The sequence below is a fragment of the Pteropus medius genome, unplaced genomic scaffold, assembly GCF_902729225.1.
Source record: "Pteropus medius unplaced genomic scaffold, Ma_sr-lr_union100, whole genome shotgun sequence".
Lineage (NCBI taxonomy): Eukaryota > Metazoa > Chordata > Mammalia > Chiroptera > Pteropodidae > Pteropus > Pteropus medius.
Window position 1 is genome coordinate 1,091,287 of NW_024346062.1, and position 21,266 is coordinate 1,112,552.

At 33.5% G+C, this 21,266-nt stretch overlaps 1 protein-coding gene across 2 annotated transcripts in view; it reads left to right on the forward strand.

Annotated features, from left to right (window-relative positions):
* SCAMP1 (secretory carrier membrane protein 1) overlaps positions 1–21,266 on the forward strand; it is an 83,755-nt gene that overhangs the window by 27,410 nt on the left and 35,079 nt on the right. For both annotated transcript variants that reach the window (XM_039874891.1, XM_039874893.1), the window contains 4 exons: positions 10,250–10,348; positions 11,281–11,389; positions 13,519–13,647; positions 18,138–18,297. In XM_039874891.1, the coding sequence (XP_039730825.1) occupies positions 10,250–10,348; positions 11,281–11,389; positions 13,519–13,647; positions 18,138–18,297 (497 nt within the window). The remainder of the gene's footprint in view (positions 1–10,249; positions 10,349–11,280; positions 11,390–13,518; positions 13,648–18,137; positions 18,298–21,266) is intronic.

Consider the following 21,266-nt stretch of genomic DNA (forward strand, 5'->3'; position numbering starts at 1 on the left):
ACTGAGGGCCCTGGCTTTTTGTGGGCATTTAGCTGGAGACTACCCTAAGGTTATAGATGCCATCCAGTTCCTAAAATCACATAGTTCCTTGCCACGTGACCTCCTCCAACATTGCCACTTATTTCATCAAGTCTGCAGAATGTCTCTCTACTCTGCTCAGATGAAATCTTATATTATGTAACACGATCAAGGGAATGACATGCCATCACTTAAACTATATTTCGTTGGTTAGAAACATGTCGTGGGCCTGCATTCACTTGAGAGAGTATTCTATAAGGATGTGAACGCCAGGAGGGGGAGAATCACTGAAGTTCACCTTAGAACTTCACTGGAATAGACAGCACATTAGGATTAAGAATGCGTTATTTTATATCTCTGTACACCCCACTGGAATAGATGGCACATTAGGATTAAGAATGTGTTATTTCATATCTCTTCACACTCAAAAGAGTCAAAGTGGAGCCCCAGAACACCTATCTCTTCCTACCCTCAACACTTGTCAAAGTTTGTCAGGATTAATTTGATTATGTCCTTGATTCCTGTTTATTTCAGTCTCCATAAGAAGCCCCAGACTCCCAGGGCACTTCTTATCTGGATTTTAATCCTCATGGTGTTCTGCACATTCCTTATTCTGTACTCTTCTATTTCCTTAATTTCTGAATCCTTCCAATGTGCTGTCTGGAAGTCACAGTCCATTTTTATTAAAATCTCCTATATCTTTATCCTTTTTTAATGAATATTTTGTCTTTTGCTCTGTAGAAACTGTCCTTTCTGCAGGGATACTTTCCCTTACAACCGTCTCAAAAACTACTTTTTCTCTCACAGTTCTTAGACAACTGGGCATAAAGGCAGGGTAGATGTCCTATTTGTTATTGCTGCTTCCAGACATTCTTCCTCCCTCCTGTCTTAAAAATATTTTTTGAATCTCATGTCATCAGATTATATTTGGGTACCAGCACTCTTTGTGGCTGTGATCCCTGAATTACTACTGCTTATTTCTCCTTTTAAAATTTTCCTAATTGTGATTGTTGGTTCACCATTACTTTCTAACACTACTCCTACTTTGAAATCTTAGTGGTGGTCTTGCCTCTTAGTGCCTTGACCTCATTTCTTCCATTGATTTTTGCCTTCCATGTCATCTCAAGTCAGTCACTTCCCTGGTCATATCCTAGACGCATTATAGTTGCTTACTTAACTCTTCCATAATCTTAATGTCACATATTTTTTTAGTCATTCCTCTAGTTCCTCAATTTCAACACATCTTTAAACTCTACCAGGACCTCTGTTTGTCAATCTTACCAACCACTGCCCTTTATCCACCTCTTATCTTCTTTCAGCTTAAATTCCACATTCAGTCATTGTAATCACTCCCTTGAATGTACCCTCAACTCCCTTGCCTTCCCCTCTCCCCTTTACTTTGACATAATTCCTTGGCTAAAACCCAAGTGCTGGTTAAATAGAACTCTGTCTAGTCTCTGCCCATACCCTAGCAGCTAAATATGGCTAGAGAAACCACGCTGAAGGGTCTCACTTTCAGTTCATGACCAGCTCTGAATTGTACAGAATAGTCTAGTCATTTAGTTGACCACTCTCTTCTTCCTCTCTCATCTTTAAAATCTCTTCCCCTAATCTCACTCTCAGCTGATGACCTTGCGTATTTCATTAAGAAAATTAAATCAATCAATAGAGAACATCCACAGACTCCCATCAGCACATCCGCCTACATACCAGCATTTATATTGTAACCATATACTCTGCTTTTTTGCCTGCTATTTATAGATGAACTATCTGTGCTCGTGTCTAAAGCCGTTCCCTCTATTTGTGCACTAGATGCTGAACCCTCTCACTCTAAGAACTTTGCTAAATCGCCCCCTCCTACATCATTAGTTTTTTCACTTTCTACAGGATCATTCATATTATAAAAACATGTTTTCTCTCATATTAGAAAAAGATTACAAAAATTTATTCATGTATTTTAGCTTTATTTAGATATAGTTAATATACCATACACTCATTCGACGTGTACAATTCAGTGGTATTAGTGTAGTCATAGTTATATAACCATTACCAAGTTCTAATTTTAGAATATTTTCGTTCCTCCCACTCCCAAATAAAACTCTGCACCCTTTAGCAGTCACTTCACATTTCCCCTCCCTCTCCAGCCCCAGGCAGCTATTAATTTACTTTTTGTCTCTATAGATTTGCTTATTCTGGAAATTTCATATAAATGGAATCATACGATACGTGATCTTTTGTGTCTGCTTTCTTTCACTTAGCATAATGTTCAAGGTTCATCTGTATTGTGGCATGTATCAATACCTCATTCCTTTTTATTGATTTTTATACCACATTTTATCCATTCATCAGTTGATGGGCATTTAGGTTGTTTCCAGGGTTTGGTTGCTATGATCATTTGCATACTATTTTTTGTGTGTGGATGTATGTTTTCATTTCTTTTGGATATATATCCAGGACTGGAATTTCAGGGATATATGGTAACTGAGTTTAATATTTTGAGGTGCTACCAGACTGTTTTCGAAGAGGCTGCACCATTTTACATTCCCATCAGCAGTGTGTAAGGGTTCTAGTTTCTCCACATTTGTTATTGTCTTATAGCTGTCCTAGAGAATGTGAAGCTCCTTGTGTTTTTGATTTGCATTTCCCTAATGGCTAATGATGTTGAACATTTTTTTCATGTTGTTATTGCTCATTTGTGCATCATCTTTGGAGAAATGTTCAGATCCTTTAACCATTTTTAAATTGGGCTGTTTTTAAAATAGGGAATTGTAATGGTTTGTTGTATATTCTAGATATAGGTCTCTTACCAAGTATGTGATTTGAAAATATTTTCTCCCATTCCGTGGGATGTCTTTTCCCTTCTTGGTGGTGGTCTTTGATGCACGTAAGTTTCAAATTTTGATGTAAAATTTATCTATTTTTTCTTTGGTTTTCTATGTTTTGTCTTAGTGTCATGTCTAAGAAATCATTTCCCAACTTCAGGCTATAAAGACTTACCTGTTTTCTTCTATGAGATGTATAGTTTTAGTGCGTACATTTAGGTTTATGATCCATTTTGAGTTAATTTTGGTATAATGTTTGAGATAAATGTTCATTCCTTTGCATGTGGATATCCACTTGTTCCGGCACTGTTTGTCGAAAAGACTGTTCTTTCCCATTGGATTATATTGACACTTGTTGAAAATCAATTGATGATAAATATAAGGGTTTATTTTGGGACTCTAAATTCTGTCGTGTTGGTCTGTATGACTATCCTCATGCCAGTACCACACTGTCTTGATTACTGTAACTGTAACAAAACTTTATCTTAACCTCGTTTCCCTTCTAGTGCATTTCTGGAATACCCTTCCTGGAAAAACTTTCTCTGCTTCCTGTTGCTGCAGACTTCCTCTGAAGAGTTGTCTACTTTTTTTTCCCCTTTAGTCCTTTCTCCTAAAAGAAACTTCAATAAGGGTTTTGCTTTCAACACTTTACCAAAATGCACTCATAAAGGTAGTCAGTGACTTCCGCATTGCTAAATCCAATGATAAATTTTCAGTCTTAGCCGTACTCCATCATCAGCACTGACACTTGATCACTGTCTCATTTTTAGAACACATTGTTCATTTGGCTTTCAGAGAACTTGAATTTTTTCTTCTCAGTTTCTTTTGCTGTTTCTCCTATCCCTTTACCCCCAGAGTTGGAGTGCACCAGGAGCTAGGCTTTGCTTCTCTTCTCTATGCTCACTCAAATGGTGATTACATCCAGTTTTATAGCTTTAAATACCATGTACATACTGATGACTCCCAAATTTACATCTTCAGCACAGACTTCTGCTCTGAACCCTGAACTGATATAGTCAACTGCCTACTAGGCATATCTACCTGGCTGTCTTAGAAATTGCAAATTCAACATGTTGAAAACAATTGAGTCCCCTACTCATAAACCTGCTCATTTTCAGTTTTTCTTATCTCTGTCCTACTGGTTGCTTAGGCCAAAATCTTGGTGGTGTTTCACTATTTCCATTTCCTTATATCTCTCATCATTTTGTCAGGAAATCCTGTTGGCTCTGCCTTAAAAATACATGCGGAACAGACCCCTTATCTACATAGCCACCATTGGCTTGAGCTGTGATCATTCCTTGCCTGGATTACTGCAGTGGTGGTTTCCTAACTACTCTCCCTCCTTCTACCTTTTTCAGTCTATTTTTGACTTGGCAGCCAGGGTGAGCTCTTAAAAAGAAAAGTCGAGCATTTTAGTGTTCTGCCTAGAACTCTTCATTAGCTTTTAATTTTCTTCAGACTAAAACCAAGAGTCCTTAAAATAGCCTATAGTCTGGTCCCTAATAGCTCTCTGATCTTTATCTCCTTACACTCTTTCCCTCATGTATTCCTATCCAGCACTGGTCTTCTTCATATATGCCAGGCATTCTTACTTTGCACTGGCTATTCCCTCTGCCTAAGATGATCCTTATATCTGCAAGATACCCCAAATATCTGCAAGGCTGACTTCTTCACTTCTGTAAAGTCTTTGTTTAAATATTGGCTTCCTTAACCACCTCCGTAAAACGATCCCCACTCCACTTTTTCTCAGGACCCCTTCACCCTGTTCTTGTTATTCCATAAAAATTACAGCTTTCTAAGATACTCTATAGTGTATTTGTTATATGTATTTTCTTCCATTGTTAGAATGTAAGCTCTGTGAAGGTAGGGATGTTTACCTGTTTTGTACATTAATGTATCCCAAGTGTCTGTAACTGTTTGTGTTATATTGTGGTTGATCAATAAATGCTTGAGGAATGTATGAATAAATATGTATGGTTTTGCTTCTGTTCCTTTATGTGCCTTTCTCTACTTGGAAACTCCCATCCTCGCATATCCCTTCTTTTTTCCTATTATGCACTGCCTCCCCCAATTATTCTAATCTTTAAAAAAAGTCTTGTTTAAAAATGGTTATCTATTCTGATAAAATTATTTCTATTTGTCCTGATTCTAACATTAGTGTATTTAATTTTCACCACCCTTTGTGACAAAGGAATCTGTGTTAGGCAGAGCCACAGTCAGTTCTTGTTTGCTCAGAGACTTCGTTGATGAAAGCTGCAGAAAGTTTTAGGTTTCTTTTGGCAGTGTCACCATTAGGATAGGACAGTGGTTTATAGAAGCTCTGAACTTGGTTGCCGTAGAGGGGAGTTCTCAAATTTCAAGGTGTTTAAGAATCACCCTGGGGAGCACACTAAAAATTAGAGCTTGTTCAAAATGCAAATCCTTTCTCTTCAGTCCCTAAGTTTTTGAATCAGTGTGTCCACAGTCAGAGTCAGCATTTTCAATAAACACTAGCAGTTCCTGAGGTAGGCGATCTAAGAACATGTTAGGAAAATTGCTTTTAGACTCTGACTATACTTAAGAACTTTATTGGTTCACAGATGGAAAAGAAGGGGTAGGAAGAAACAAGGAGAAATTTTCTTAAATAGGAATTTAGAATATGGAAGGAGAACATATATTTGTTTATACATGGGAAAGACAACTTGCAGACATCCCATGCCTTGAAAGGATCTTTATTTTATTTTATTTTTATTATGGTGACATTGGTTAATGAAATCCAGTAAGTTTTAGGTGTACAATTCAACAGTAAGACACACACACACACACACTGCATTGTGTGTTCACCTCTCATAGTTAGATTTCTTTCTGTCACTACATATTTGACCTCTTTTATCCCATCTACCTCCCTCCTGACCCCTACCCTTTGGTAACCACTAGTTTGTCGTCCCATGTCCATGAGTCTCTGCTTGTTTGTCCTGTTCGTTTAGGGATCTTAAATATTCAATCATTTATTTAATAATGAAACATCTTTGGAATTTCCAGTGCATAGTTCACTATGTTATAAAATAGTCCATCCACTGTTTTATTACCATGATTGTTATGATGTTCTTAATTCTGCTGAGCCAAAATATGTATCTTCCTATAATTTTTATTTAGTAGTTCTAGTTGAGTGCTCCAGAGCCACACAGAATAAGCAAACATAGTAAGGTAATTTGTGTTATAATATAAAAGAACTAGAAACAACCTAAATGTCCATTGATGGATGAATGGATAAAGAAAATGTGTGTGTGTATATATCTACGCATATATACACACACACACACACACACACACACACACATATAAGTATACACACAGTGGAATATTATTCAGCCATAAAAAAGAAGGAAATGTTGCTATTTGTGAGAACATGGATGGCATTATGCTAAGGGAAATAAGTCAGACAGAAAGACAAATTCCTTATCTCACTTATATGTGGAATCTTAAGCAAACAAAAAAACAATCCAGCTCATAGATAAATGAAGATTGGTGGTTGCCAGAGGCAGAGAGTGGAAGACGGGGGCGGGGGCGTGTCAAAAGATACAAACATCCAATTATAAAATAAGGGGATATAATATATAGCATGGTGCCTATAGTTAATAATATCGTATATTTAAAAGTTGCTAAAAGAGTAGATCTTAAAAGTTCTTGTCACAAGAAAAATTTTGTATCTATGTATGGGTAATGGATGTTAAGTAGACTTACTGTGGTGATCATTTTGCAATATATACAGATATTGAAGTCATTATATGGCACACCTGAAACTAATATAATATGTCAATTATACTTCAATAAAAAGTTAATAAAAGGAATTATAACTCCTTTACTTTCAGAGATATATTTTAAAATAGTCTTTTTCTAACTTGTGAAATTTTATCCACCATGGGAGCAAGATATACAGCCTTGCTGTGCTAGACTTTTTTATTCTGCCCCCAAGGTCGCTTTACTACTATTCTCCTGCCTTGTCTCAGTATTTTTCTGTAATCATCTCTGCACCTTCTGCCTTTCTTAATACTTAAGGTTTTCCCCAGGGTCTGTCAGTGCAGACACAGTTTCAAGGTTGTCAGAAGGAAAAGAACATATCTTACTTTGATACATCCATTGCCCTAGAGTGTCTTCCTTTTTCTACAGATAAGTTGACTTTCCTTTTATATCTGGAGTTTTGATGAAAGTGAAATGAAGATGTTATACTCAGAGTATACAGTGAGGCAGAAAGATATTTCTTCTTGCATCTCAGATTTTCCTTCTTTTATCATTTTTCTTATTCCTGAAGTAGAAATTCCTTTAGTGGGGGTCTGTTGGTAGTAACTCTTTCAATATTTTTCATTCTTTATCACTTTGGTTCTCAGAAGGTAGCCTCATTGGACTTGAGTTCCACGTTGACAGTCACTTTCATCAGTTGGGCTTCCACTGTTGCTGTTGAGAAGTTAGCTCTTAGTCTTACTGACATTTCCTTTTTTCTTGCTGTTTTTAAGATCTCTTGTTCTTAGCGTTTGCTCTTTCACTGTGACATGTCTAGGTGTTACTTTATTTTAATTTGGTGGGTTTTAGAGTTTTGAACCGGAGGATTCGTGTCCTCACATTCTGTTTAAATATTGTCTTCCTCATTCTCTCTGTTCTCTCCCTCTGGGACTCTTAGTTTTTTAGACCTTCTCACTCTATTGTCATCTCTCTCAACCTCTCATTTTCCTTTTTGTTCTCTCTTCCACATTCTGTGCAGTTTCTTCAGACCTACTTCTATTTTTCGTAATTATCTTTTCCTCTTTATGTAGTCTTCTCTTTGACTTGTCTATTAAATTTAAAATTTTGATTATTACAGTTTTCATTTCTAGAAGTTCTGTTTTAAGATGATGTTTGGTCAGTTCTGATAGTCTCTAGTTGTTGAGTCATACTTTTATTACCCTCTTTTATTTCTTTATTAAACATTTTATTATTTTTTTGGAAATATCCATTTTTATATTTTGTATCTGATAATTACAATATTGTGAGTCTTATTTTGTAGTTTGTATGTCTGTGGGCTTGCTCTTATAGTGGCTTGTTTCCTTCTGTTTAAATCATGAACCAAAGTTTCTTGGAGCTTTATCTGTGAAAATTCTCTGAAGCCTGGTTTTAAGTTTGTTCCTCTACTTTTGCCTGGTACCTAAGGTCACTACCAACTTGGGATCCATTGAAATGAAAATTTCAGCTTGGATTATTTTGTCTATATATGGGTAATATGAAAGTATGCAAGTTTGGTAAGTTTTTGATTAGGAATTCTCAGGGAAGATTTCTGTTTTTTTTTTTATTTTGCTTCTTTATCCAAAGTTAAGAGGAGGACAAACAAGTATTCCTACTGTTTCTTTCTGCGAAGCTGTTTTTTCCTTATCCACTGAGAATGTTGCTTTTTAGGGAGACCTGGCTTTGTGGAGGGATCTCAGATTGATTTTACCTTGCATTGTTTCCCAAGTTTTGTCTCTGGTTTATTAAGCCCCAGTGATTTTGTGAATGGCATGGCATCAGGGTTCTTCTTTGTTTGGATTTGCAGTTTTTCCTACATCTGGCATCCCAGGATTTCGTCCTCTTAGTTATGTATTTAAAATATTATATAACTAAAATTTGATCTGACATTTTTAGGTGCCGTGTATGGGGAGAGGGTTCTCTACATATATGTGGTCTGCTGTGTTGCCTGAAACGGGAATCTTGAGTGGATTGTTGTATTAATTTTCTTTTTACTCATATGTGCAGAAGTGAAAAGTTGGAAAAGAATTAGGGGTCATCATCAGAATAGGTCTTTAATAATTTTGGCAAGAGCTGTACTTGTCTTGAGGTGGCGAATTACATATGTTGTGGTTGAAGAAAATACTGGGCCACAGAGCCGACAGGGATCCAGTGAATGTCTACAAATTTGAAGAAATTATCAGGATAACAGCTATCAGTGCTCTTAGAGATTTGTACTTAAATACTTCCTGTTACTGCTATACCACAGGCAACTGTGACCTCAGATATATCAAATTACTAGTTCTAACCCAGCCTTCATCCTTACCTACTAATTTATTGTAGTTAATACCTCATTTGTTACTTAAAACAGTAAACAGTAAAGAATTTATAGTAAGGTTTCAGCTGGGTGAATACTTGGGTAATTTCTTCTATGCTTTTCCTGAAGTATGCTGCCAAACTAACTTTGGCAGGCATTTTATTTGGTCATTGTTTTGTCATCACTACATATTAAACCAAGAGATTGAGACTTTAGGACTGTGCTTTTTTAGTTGGAGAATAGTTAGGACTGATTAGCTTCAGTGTTTCTGCCTATTCATATGATATATTGGGGTGGAACAGAGAATTTATAATTCTTTGGGTAACAAAAGATTATAGTGGAGATAGAAAAATACAAGAAAAAGCGTTTAACCCCACTATCCAGAAATAATCCCTATTAACATTTTGATATATTTTAATTATATTTTAAATAAAAAATTGGGATTACTGTATATATACAGTTTTGTTTTATAGCTGGCTTTTGTCATTTATTGGTACAAGCATTCTCCATTTCATTAAATATTTTTCAGAACTTTTAAATAGGTGCATGCTATGTTCTACGGATGTGTCATAATTTAAACATTTTCCTATTGGGCAATTGAGTTATTTCTAACTTTTTGCTTTTATAAATAATGCTAGCGAACATTCTTAGCATACACACATTTGTGCATCTCTTGGATTATTTCCTTTTGATATTTTAAAAGGCTGTTTATGGGTCAGAGGGTTTAAATACTTTTGTGGCTTTTACATGTAATGCCAAATTGTATTCCAGGATTATTATATGAACTAGGCTATATTATATGAACTAGGTCTCACTCTCAGTGTATGAGAATACCCATTTTACCACAACTTTTCCAAAATGTGATGATGATTTTATGGTAATAATCATTTAAAAATGATTAGGTGAAATGTGCATTTTTTTTTATTATTATTAATGAGGTTGACTTTTTTATGCGTTTATTTTCCTTTTGTGTTTCTTTTATAAGTTGCCTGTTAAATTTTTTAAAATGTGTTTTCCCCCAGTAACATGTTCATCTATTTCTTATTGAAATGTACATATGAAATGTATTAAATAATTGTTTTATATATTGCTAATTATTATTTGGATTGTTGCCTTTAAGTCTTGCTTATGAAATATTTTATTATCAAAGTGTAGCATTAGAAGTAGCACCCAGATTGAAGAATAGAGAAATTAATGAGCTTGAGAAAACAGGGATAGAGAGCTTAAGCAGGTTTTGCCACACATTTGACTGTGAGAAGGTAGGAGAGGAAGAGAGGCAGTTCTCGGCATTTTGCTTTGTGTTAATATTATGCCTTTTGAAAGAAGTTAAAGTTGGATCTCTATGTTGTGTAATTTGCCCTTTTCTTAATCTTTGTAGCCTCCACCAGGCAATGTGAAAATGCCTAATGTACCCAGTACCCAACCAGCAATAATGAAGCCAACAGAGGAACATCCAGCTTATACACAGATTGCAAAGGTTAGTTCTGTTACGTGTGTAAATTAATATTGGAAATTACTATATCAGTATCATTTACAATACTAATATCATTTCAGATGAAAATAATTCTTTATATGTTACATTCCTTATTTAATTTTTAACTTACTTTTGAATCTGGATTAGCTTCCTTGTCAACTCTATAGTGCTCATTCTTCTTTTGCGGCTTATAACATTTACTTTATTCCGTTATTAGCAGTTACTGAATTCATATATTATCTTGGCGTACAATTTGTATAGAGAAATTTTTATTGCCTTTGGTCTCACTTTTTAAAGCATGATACCATTACAGTAGCAATGATTGAATAATATTACTGGAAGAGTTATAATGGGTAAGCAAGGGACAGTGATAGGAAAAGAAGGTGGACAAAATATGAGAAAGGGAGATGAATGGGATGCCTAGTATCACATAAAGATAGATGGAGTTATAAACCAGAATTTCTTAGCCATATCCTTCTTTCACTTCATAATTTTATAAAATACAAGATATTATATATTCTTGCATTGGAAACCTTATGTACCATTTAACCCAATTCATAAGAGCCAATTCAGTTCCCCTTTTCTTTTTCTGTTTTCTTCAACTCTTCCTTTTGTCTCTGTTCACTCATTTAGGCACTGAGGTCACCTTAATTTTATTTTCCCAATTACCTTAAGACTCTGACTACTCTTAGAATTTGTTTTAGCCCTAATGTGCCCAACATTCCCACTGAGGGTTTTCATAACCAAAAAACCAAAATGGGAGCAAGTATCTCCATAATATTTTCTGAAACTGTAATTTTTAGTGAATTCCTGTATTTTGGAAGAACATTTGAAATAGGTTTCCAACATAGTAGAGAGAGAAGCAGGATATAGTGTATCAATGTTATAATACTTTATACTTATGACAACCTAGTCACTTATTATTTTTTGTTCAGGAACATGCCTTGGCCCAAGCTGAACTTCTCAAGCGCCAGGAGGAACTAGAAAGAAAAGCAGCAGAACTAGATCGTCGAGAACGAGAAATGCAAAACCTCAGTCAACATGGTAGTATCCAAAGAAGTTTGAAATGAAAATAACTTAAACACTTTAAGTTATACCTGCACTAGCTTTAGGTCATTTGATTTGTGGATAAAACTCTGTCCTGTTTTCCTATTCTAGCAAGGAGTTCAGACACAGCAGATTTCCTAGTTGATACTGTATAGCTCTTTGATCTTTGTGATTTGCATAGTCTTTTGATAGATTAGAACAGCGTTAGCCTTATCACACAGAAAGTGAATGTGACTATGATAATTTTGGTTTATTCTAAGGCCAGGAGCCTTTGATTATGCACTTGAGCAGTCTTTGGGTCTAATGAGGCTTGATGAGTAAATGGGAGTGTGCCCTACATTTTACTGACTCTTCTGGTTTATTCAGCGCTGTTTTAAGTTATCTTCCTCTGTTCTAACAAGTATATTGTATCTGTCAAAGCATGTTAAAAAAAATGTCTGTGGTCACTCTAGGAAGCCTGGGGTATTTTGATGATGCCAAAGAAAGAGAGAAATGCTGAATTCATTATTTGCTATGAAATCTATTCAGGCTATGACTTCCAGAGGCCACTTCAAGGGAGTATTTTAAGGAAAGCTATGAGTCTCTGGGTAAAAAGTCATTGTTAATATGTCTGGATGTTGATGGATGACAGGTCTAAGACAACAATAATAAATGATCTGTTTCTTGCATATCTTAGAATGTGTAAGCTGGGGGCCTCCTGAGGATACGTTTATCCTGGGCCATTTTCTTGTTTGCGACATCAGAGACAGCATCTCTAAAAGAAACTAAAGGTTTAATTGAGATCAGTGTTTCCGAAATACCTGTATCTAAAATCTGTCCTATTTCCTTAGTGTTGACTCATACAGGTTATTTCTATGAGACATACTTGAATGAAGGTTGTAACGAAGAGTGGGAAATTAAGAATTAGATTTGCTATATGTTATACAGTGAATCCTCAGTACAATTATTTGAAGGGTGATATAGTTATTATTTTCACTTTTCACATGTAGAAACAAAGTCTTCAGGAGGTTAAGTAAGTTGCCCAAAGCCTCTAGACAATAATTGGCTAGGCATTTCTGTTTCAGAGCCTTGCTTTTTACTGTTGTGCTCTGCTGCTTGTCAAATGAGCATGAGACGTATGAGAAATGCATGAACTACATACAATTTGAAAAGAATGATAAACAGTGGAGATATGTTGGGGAGAATCAGAAATAGGTCATGCTTCTTTCTTTCCACTATGAAAAATTTCCTGGTGTATAAAATGTATGTAAAATCTGATGTTTAAAAGTTGTGGGATTGTAATATCTAAAATGAGAAAATGGCCTTTAGTTGCTATTTTTACCCTCAGTTTTTAATGTTTGATTAATTTTAGTTTTTTATTTACCTCTCACCCCATAACCCTGGTCTCTTCCCCAAGCCCTATTTTCAGTCTTATTTCTTTAGACATATTTTTTTTCTCTCATAGTTTAAATTTGTTTTTCCTCTAGGTTTTTGAAGGCAGTTTAAGTCCTTAGCTCCTTTTCATGATTCTTTTATGTCTTCTTATAGTTTTTTATAGTTTTCTTACATGTGTCTTTTGGGTATTATTTTTTTGAGACTTTGAGATTGCCAAATCTGATACTTTGGTGTTGGTTAATCGTGTTTACTTCATGGAGTTAACAGTAGAAAACTCGAAAGATTCAGAAGCTGGGTCTTCCCTTGCCAAATGGGTTAGGAAATAGATTTAACTTGTTTGAGGAAGAAATCGTAGAGATTTAAAAACTGCATGGCCTTCATGTGAGAGCCAGACTCTTGAGACTTTGAAATAAATTTGTTTTTAGGGCAGAGTCACAGGGTAAGTTCTTGTGTTCTTTTTTTTTTTCCTTGTTTTAATTGTATATAATTATAATTGGCTCCTGCTAAAATTACATGATATGCCACTGGAAAATTATTTTACCAACTAATGTTTTCTAAAGTGATTCTGGGAAAAATTTTGAAAGACATAAAGCTTGGCTTTCAAAGTTTTCAAGAAATGTAGAGATATAGTGTTATATTTGTAAGACACCTATTAAAAGAATAGATGTTTTTATTTATTATGAAACTAAAAAAAAAAAAGCACATATTTGTTCTAATATAAATAACCTTTTTTTTTTCTTTTTAATTTGCAGGCAGAAAAAATAATTGGCCACCTCTTCCTGGCAGTTTTCCTGTGGGACCTTGTTTCTATCAGGATTTTTCTGTAGACATTCCTGTAGAATTCCAAAAGACAGTAAAGATTATGTACTACTTGTGGATGTGTGAGTATAGAATAAATTATATATTTGTTTAACAAAATTTGTATTTTATTGTTAATCTACCTTGCATTGGAACTCATGTTAAGGATAGTATTGTTAACTGGTCTTTTCCTATAGATCTTTTAATTTTCGGAGTGAAACATATCCTATTTTGGTACTTCAAAATTGTATTATATATGACATTCTAAGTTCTTAGCTATGGAAAACCAGTATATTGAGAATTGGCATTCTTTAGAGGAAAGGACTTCTCTGTCACAGAAGTAGAATTTTGCAACAATTCTTTTTCCTCGAAAAATCTTATCTAGGCAATATTTGCTCTGAAAAAATTATGTATACCATTTTATGCAAATGAAGGTCATTAAAATTTTTATTAAAGCATTATGACTATTTAAAAGGAACATGAAATATTGTAATAATATAAACTAATTTTTTTACAGCTTTGAGCACAATTTACACTTCATTTTCAAGTGGGCATGAATAGTTTTATTATTGAAAGTAATATAAGATGTTTTATTGAATAGGACGTTAGGACATACATTTTAGGCTGTGATGCTCACATTGCTTTGAGTATAATTACAACTCATGGAATACTAAAAATGTCAAGCTGTTAACAGTTTGCTGTATTTACACAAATTCCAATTTATTCTCTATTTCATTTTTATTCCAAACAGGAATCTCAGCCCCTTTTAATATCACTATGTCAGTAAGAGAGGTAGCTGTCACAACTTCTCACCTGCACAACCTCTGAGTTAATGAACAGTTTGTAGAGTGCATTGTTGATGAAAGAAATTGTGTGTGTTTTTACTGTGAGATTAGGGAGCCTTTTTTCCCGCCTCTAAATATATAAGATAATTTTCTTCAAAATCTTTTGGAAGCATTCTTTACACATGTGAAGTTGTTCTGGAATGTGAGAAGTGATTTCTTATGGATAATACATTTTAACTTTTAGTTTCTTCTTGAGATTTTATCGTTGATTTCATACCTTTTGCTGAATCCCCAGTGTCAGTAGTATATATTTTTTCTATTAAAGGATTTGATTCCATCCATGTGTGTACTTGCTAATCAACTCATATTTTATTTAATATAATATATGCATATATATATAATAATTTTTAATGGGCAGAAATTGGCTTAGCATTTTAGGTTTAATTTCTTTGACTTAGTGAAAAACATATTTTTGATGGGGGAAATAGGGGTTGGAAGAAAATTCAATAAGGAATTTAGTAAAAAGAGATTGAATTGGGAAGATGATTAATTTCAACTGAGTGATTAACAGCTTTACCAATGCTGATTGTTTTAAAATAGATCTGTTTTGTCGTAAAAATGTAAAGCCTTCCGAGGTTTTTGGAAATAACATAGTTGGCTATAGTTTTTCTTAATCCTGTTCAGTTGGCAGAATCTGTTAAGTGTATTCAAAGAAGGCTCAAGATTCTAGTTACGGTTTTGATTTAAGAAGCATTTCCTGGAACAAATGCTTCTTCAAAAATTATTTCTCATTAATGTTGAAATTTGAGTTAAAATGTTCTGAACATTTAAATCTTTAGGCAGAGTATTAATTTTCTCTCTCTCAATCTTTTGAATTCTGTTTTTAACAGAACTACTTTTATTTTGAGGCAATAGATTTTGAGTAAATTTATTAATAAGCTAGCTTTTATGAGAGTTAGAAATACTAATGGAGAGGTCTAGTACCAGTAATGTCTCTAAATTTCATAGAATATAAATTATTTAAATAGGGTATTTTCAGGAATTGTCAACCTGTTAAATTTGGAGTTGACTAATGCTTTCACACTGTAATGATAATTATGATAGAGAACATTTATTGCGAATTTACTTTGTGCAAGGCACAGTGCTAATCACTTTATATACATTGTATTATTAGATTGTAACCACAGTGTGAAATAGGTACTACACTATCTAGTTTTATAGAGAAACTAAAGCTGAGAGAATTTGAGTAATTTATCCAAGATTACACAGCAAGTAAGGTTGGAGTTGGATAGCTTGACTCCAGAGCTCAGAGTCTAGACTTCCATGTCATACTATCACAGAGTACCAAAATGAGGAAGTAGTTTACATTTTTAAACTCAAATATGATGAAGATAAACTTTTAAAGATACCTTACTCGAAACAGATAATTTACTCGATAAAGGAACTGAAGCAATTAGAAATAGCACTGTGAAGTAAATCTTAACCTCTTTGAGTGTACTTTAGAATTTAAACAAAGAATGAAAGCAAGCTAGTTACGTTAAAGACCATTTAGTGAAGAAGATAATATACTATTATAAAGCTGTTTGTTAGGTGTCTGTATAGTAATGCAGAGCTTACCAAGAAGAGTATTGTAGTGAAAGTTGCAAATTTAGGTATACTAATACCAGATTTGAGTGCTTAATAACACAAATTAAAAATTTTATATGAAGAGGAGTCATTCATCTTTCAAATCAGGTTAACAAAATGGCTTAAATATTTCATTAGTGTCATGCCTGTACTTGGAATCCAGCAAGTAGATTGGAATTGGACTGAAGTTAGCAATATAGAATCATGCATTAGTGTCATGCCTGTACTTGGAATCCAGCAAGTAGATTGGAATTGGACTGAAGTTAGCAATATAGAATCATGCATTTTATATTATCTTGCTTTTCTGTGTGTTTTGGTCCCAGTATAAGTGGATTGATTGTTTAGTAAGTAGGCCTAAACATTTTACTCTTCATTGGGGTACAAATAAATGACTATTGGTTACTGTGAAAACATTAAAAAAAACTTTTAATAGATTACACGAAATTAAATTGATATTTTTATCTATACCTAGAAGAATTATTGTGAACTTTAATATACACATATATTCTCTTTCTTTCCTTAAGCAGGTTAGTAGATTAAGCTTTTAAAATGATCTCTTAAAGCTGAAATTTGAGTTAGAATGTTCTGAACATTTAAATTTTGTTTAGTTAGATGCCATTTAATATTACAGAGTAATACTTTTCTGTCTTACAACCTTTTGAATTCTGTTTTTAAGTCTGTACCAGAACTACTTTTATTTCGGGGCAATAGATTTTGAGTTAATTTATTAGTAAGCTAGTTTTTATGAGAGTTAGAAATCCTAATGGAAATAAAGTAGTAAGAGTCATTCTTGTGTAATAGAATGGAATGGAATTTTAAAGCTGGAAGAGTTCCTGCTGACAAATTGAAACATACAGAGGCTGATTAGCTTAGTAGTATTATATCACGATAACCTAGGTGTTTTCCTCTGTAGCTTTTTCCCATATTCTAAAGATTGTGTATTTATCTAGTTGTTAATGAGAGCAAAGTAGATGAGGCATCCTAGAATGTGTGTTTTTGACCTGTTTCATTATTTTATTTGATTAATAATTTAAAGAGATTTTTAAAGTTTATTTTAATATATGTTGAGGTTTTTTAAAATTCAGATTCACTAGGTTTTCCATTTGTTTTTTTGTTTTTAGGCAAAGCACAGAAACAATTTTTATTAGTGTTTTTCACTCAACATTATATTTTAAGCATTTTTATATTTCTACATTTATTTTTAATTGAAGTAGTAGTTGGTATATTTTTATTGTATTGATAATTTACATTGAAAATTATTTTAATTTTTGAAAGAATTTATTTCCTATAATAAATTTGGCCTGCGAATAAATTTTCGAAAGCCCTTTTAAAAGTAATTATAATGGATAAATGTGGTTCTTTAGGATCATAATGTAGTTAGATGTTACTCTGACTTTCATTTTTGGTCTGTTAGGGAAAGTAATTATTAATAACATATAAAGAGTTTGCCAAGATCTGTTTGTGTTAACTAAAGAAAGGTCTGCCATAGGAGCTGAAATGCATCATAGTAGTGTACTTTTTTTTTTTTTTAAATAAGTTTAATCTTCTATCAAAATCCCAGGACTTTAAAAAATTGGACAACTCAAGATGAATTAATAATCCTCATAGATTGAGTATATAGTCAGTGGAAATTTCTGCTGTACTAATATTTTAGTCTATTTTAATTAATTTTATTGCTTAAAAATGTTGTAATGAAACTGTACAGGGCACTTCTCTGGTTTTCTCTTCTGTGTGTAGTCTGCTCTGGGAGAAGTCTTCAGCCCCACTCTGTAAAAGTATGGTTCTGAGTGTAGGATCTTTTTCCTCCCAAGTCCTGGTTCTTCTTTTCCTGGCAGGCACTACTTCTCTTCTTGGGCCTTGGATCCAGAGACATATCACATGTTTCTTTCTCAGGGAAGACCTTAAGGTAGTGCTTCTCTGGTTGAGCTGTGTAATTACTCATTAGAAGAGGGCCAAAAGAATTTTTGCCAGTGTATGTATTAGGACTCCTTTTCCTGTTATTACTGTTTTCAAATCAACTGTGTAAGAAACAGGAATGTTTTGAAAAATGGGTAGAATACATTTGCTCTTATGAAGTAATTTTTCATTTATAATTTTTGTTGAATTAACTTATAAATTGAATGTAAATGTTTCTTTTTCTATTTTGTTTTTTGATTCCACAGTCCACGCTGTAACACTGTTTCTAAATATCTTCGGATGCTTGGCTTGGTTTTGTGTTGATCCTACACGAGGGGTTGATTTTGGATTGAGTATCCTGTGGTTCTTGCTTTTTACTCCTTGTTCATTTGTCTGTTGGTACAGACCACTTTACGGAGCTTTCAGGTAAAATGTGTGTACATTAAAATATGCTCTTTAAACTCTGTAAATAATTTGTGGTACATCTTAAAGGGAAAATTGATGCATTTTCATTTTCAAACTTTTTTCTTGTATAACATACCTTCACAAAAGGACATGTATAACATGCCCGTGTATTTATTAGGTTTTGTAAATCATAAAATCTCATTCATTTCTCCTACTTGAGAAAATGAATGAAAAATGAAAAGTCTTAAGTCTTAATATTTGTAAAAGATTTTATTCCATATGATACAATTGACTTTAAGGAAAATTTTATTCATTGCCCCTTTCAAAAAAAGTCATAAGTGATGATTATAACCTAAATCTTAAATGAACCTAGGTAAGGTAAATTTACATGTGATGTTTAAAATGAATCACTTTCACCTAGCAATTTGGCAGTTATTTTCTCTGTGTGTTCATTTTTGGTTTTTCAAAAGATGGCAATATTTAAACTATTTAGACAATAAGATTAAATATAATACCTTGCATGGTATATTTTAATCAGTAGTTAAGATTAACATTTTCTAAATGCATGTTCTATGGGATATTAATAGCTGTTGTGGAAAAAGAGGTTTATATGCTTAAGTTTGGGAATAGCTGGATAATAAAATTAAGCAAGCTTCTTCATTTTAGAATTTCTTAGACTCTTTAAGAGCCTAGTATGCTTTGCGATTTGACCATGAAACCATTATTTTTTTGTGTGCGCAGAATACCTTTTTGGACTATTGCTTTAAGAAATAAACATTGGGAAATGTTGATTTAGAAGATAGCCTTGTTTGAGTCCATGTCTTCAATCATTTATCAACTCATTTTTATTTGAGTAAACTAATTTATGAATAATAAAACTTGTTCAGCTCTCATGAACGAGAAGCGGCATTACTAGGAAATAGTTTCTTTCATTAGCTGGAATGTGTATCACTCCTTTCTCCCCCCCCCCCAATGGGATTAGTAACCCAGATATGTAAACAGATGGAGAGAAAAAAAAAGGGGGGGGAGAAGAGTAGCATATTTGGAGAGAAAAAGTATTCAACAGAAAGCTAAATTGGGTAGAAATAGAATGAAGAGTAGAAAATCGATGGGAAGAGAGAGAATGAGGAAAGAACCTTTGGATACACTGGAATATGGAAGATTGGTTATCAAGGAATGGAATGAAGTTGCCCTGTAGATGTGGGTTGGGGAGGAATTAAAAGGACCTATTTACCCCTTGCATGATCCAGGGAGAGAGTTACAGCTGTTCTTTCTCTTGTTATCTAAGCCTGGCTCACAAGGTTTTTCAATTTTTAATCTTTTGGCATCTGGCCTCTGCTTGCCTACTTTCATCACATTACCAGTATATCTGGAATGATGGTGGTGGATATGGGGATGTCTGTGAGAGTTTAAAAGTGACCTGCGACAAGAGACTTTGGATTTTAAACCTTCTATGACTAATGTAGCTAAAACAAATTATTAAAAGCCAGCTTTTTGCCTTTTATTACTTGAAGTCACTCCTTTTATTCCCTTTCTTTGCGATGAAAATAAAAATGATTTGTGGAGCATTTTTACTTTTGGCATTATTAATCTGTGGGCTAAGTTCTTAGCTGCATCTCAGCCTTTTAGAGTATATCATAAATATGTTAATTATCTGGGTTTCACTGTTTAGAGCAGAATGGAGAGGAAAAATTATGGGGAAAATTGAAATTAAAATATTTGAAATCATTGATGTACCTTCTCAGTGTGCAACTTCGGGATTTTCTTCATCCAGATTGCTATGTGTTTGAGTCTGTTAACTCTCTTTGAAAGTAAAGTTTGTTAGCCATTTATTGACACATTTTGCTCTTAAATATGAAACACTCAAACCAGATACGTTGGATATGATTATATTAAGTATAGAGTTTTAAATAGACTTATTCATTTAAGTGCTTTATATGAGATCAATTTTGACAGATTACTGCCTTTGAGAAAGGGCAGAGTCAGGATATGCAAGTGTTTTATATTCTGTTTTAAGACTGATGACGAAATGAAACACAAGCATCTGCACATAGCTTTGTAAGTCAGTAGAAAATGGGTAATTAAAATTTTTTAGGCTAGGCTCACATATTTTTGAAAAGAAATTGTTATTGAAAACATTTAATTTCTATTAATCAGACCCTTGAGTGAAGCTAAAGTGCTTTTTAAAAGTTTTTCAAGTTTTGTTTTTCTCTGGCTAATGATGTATTTGCCTCTTCTGACATAAAATTATGTGAACAGCTACTGCAAATATTATTTCCAGGTTTCCCTATAAGTGAGGAAGAGAGTAGTTAGCAATAAGAACAACATGGCAGGGATTGCTTTTAGAATAAAGCAGTCATTGCAAACATATAAGCTAGAGGGGACATTAGATTTGAGAATGTGATCAGTTTTTTTTTTTTTAGTTTCCCAGAGAATTTTTTCCTTGTAGATGTGTAATAATTCCAAGTTTCTAGATTAGCTGTTAGCTTCCTGCTAAAAATAACTAAAGGGCATATCAGGAAGTCTTTATTCTAGAATGATCCATTCTTTGTTGTCCCTTAGTTAGAGTTGCATTTTTAATTGACATATGTAGTTTATCTGGGTTTTTTTTTACTCATAGTCTAAAAGTCAATACATTTAGTATCTTAAAAAATTCCTTTTTAAAGGTTAACAATTAACCTTGTTATCAAGAACTTGTAATTTGCTTAGTAAATAAAATGATGGCCAAGTAAGCCATTTTTTACATTAACTCTAACCTGAGAAGAAAAATATAATTGTTTTAACTGAATTATAAAATACATTTAGATTGAGTTAAAGAATTTGATAATAGCCTTAAAACTCATTGAAAAATTTAAATCTACATTTAACTGATTATATTCAATAATTGTATATAAGTCATACTGATAATTACATATAATGATTTTTAAATGTGGTAAAGGTAGACTCTATTTAGGCATAATCATTTTTAAATTAGTTATTATATGCATGAG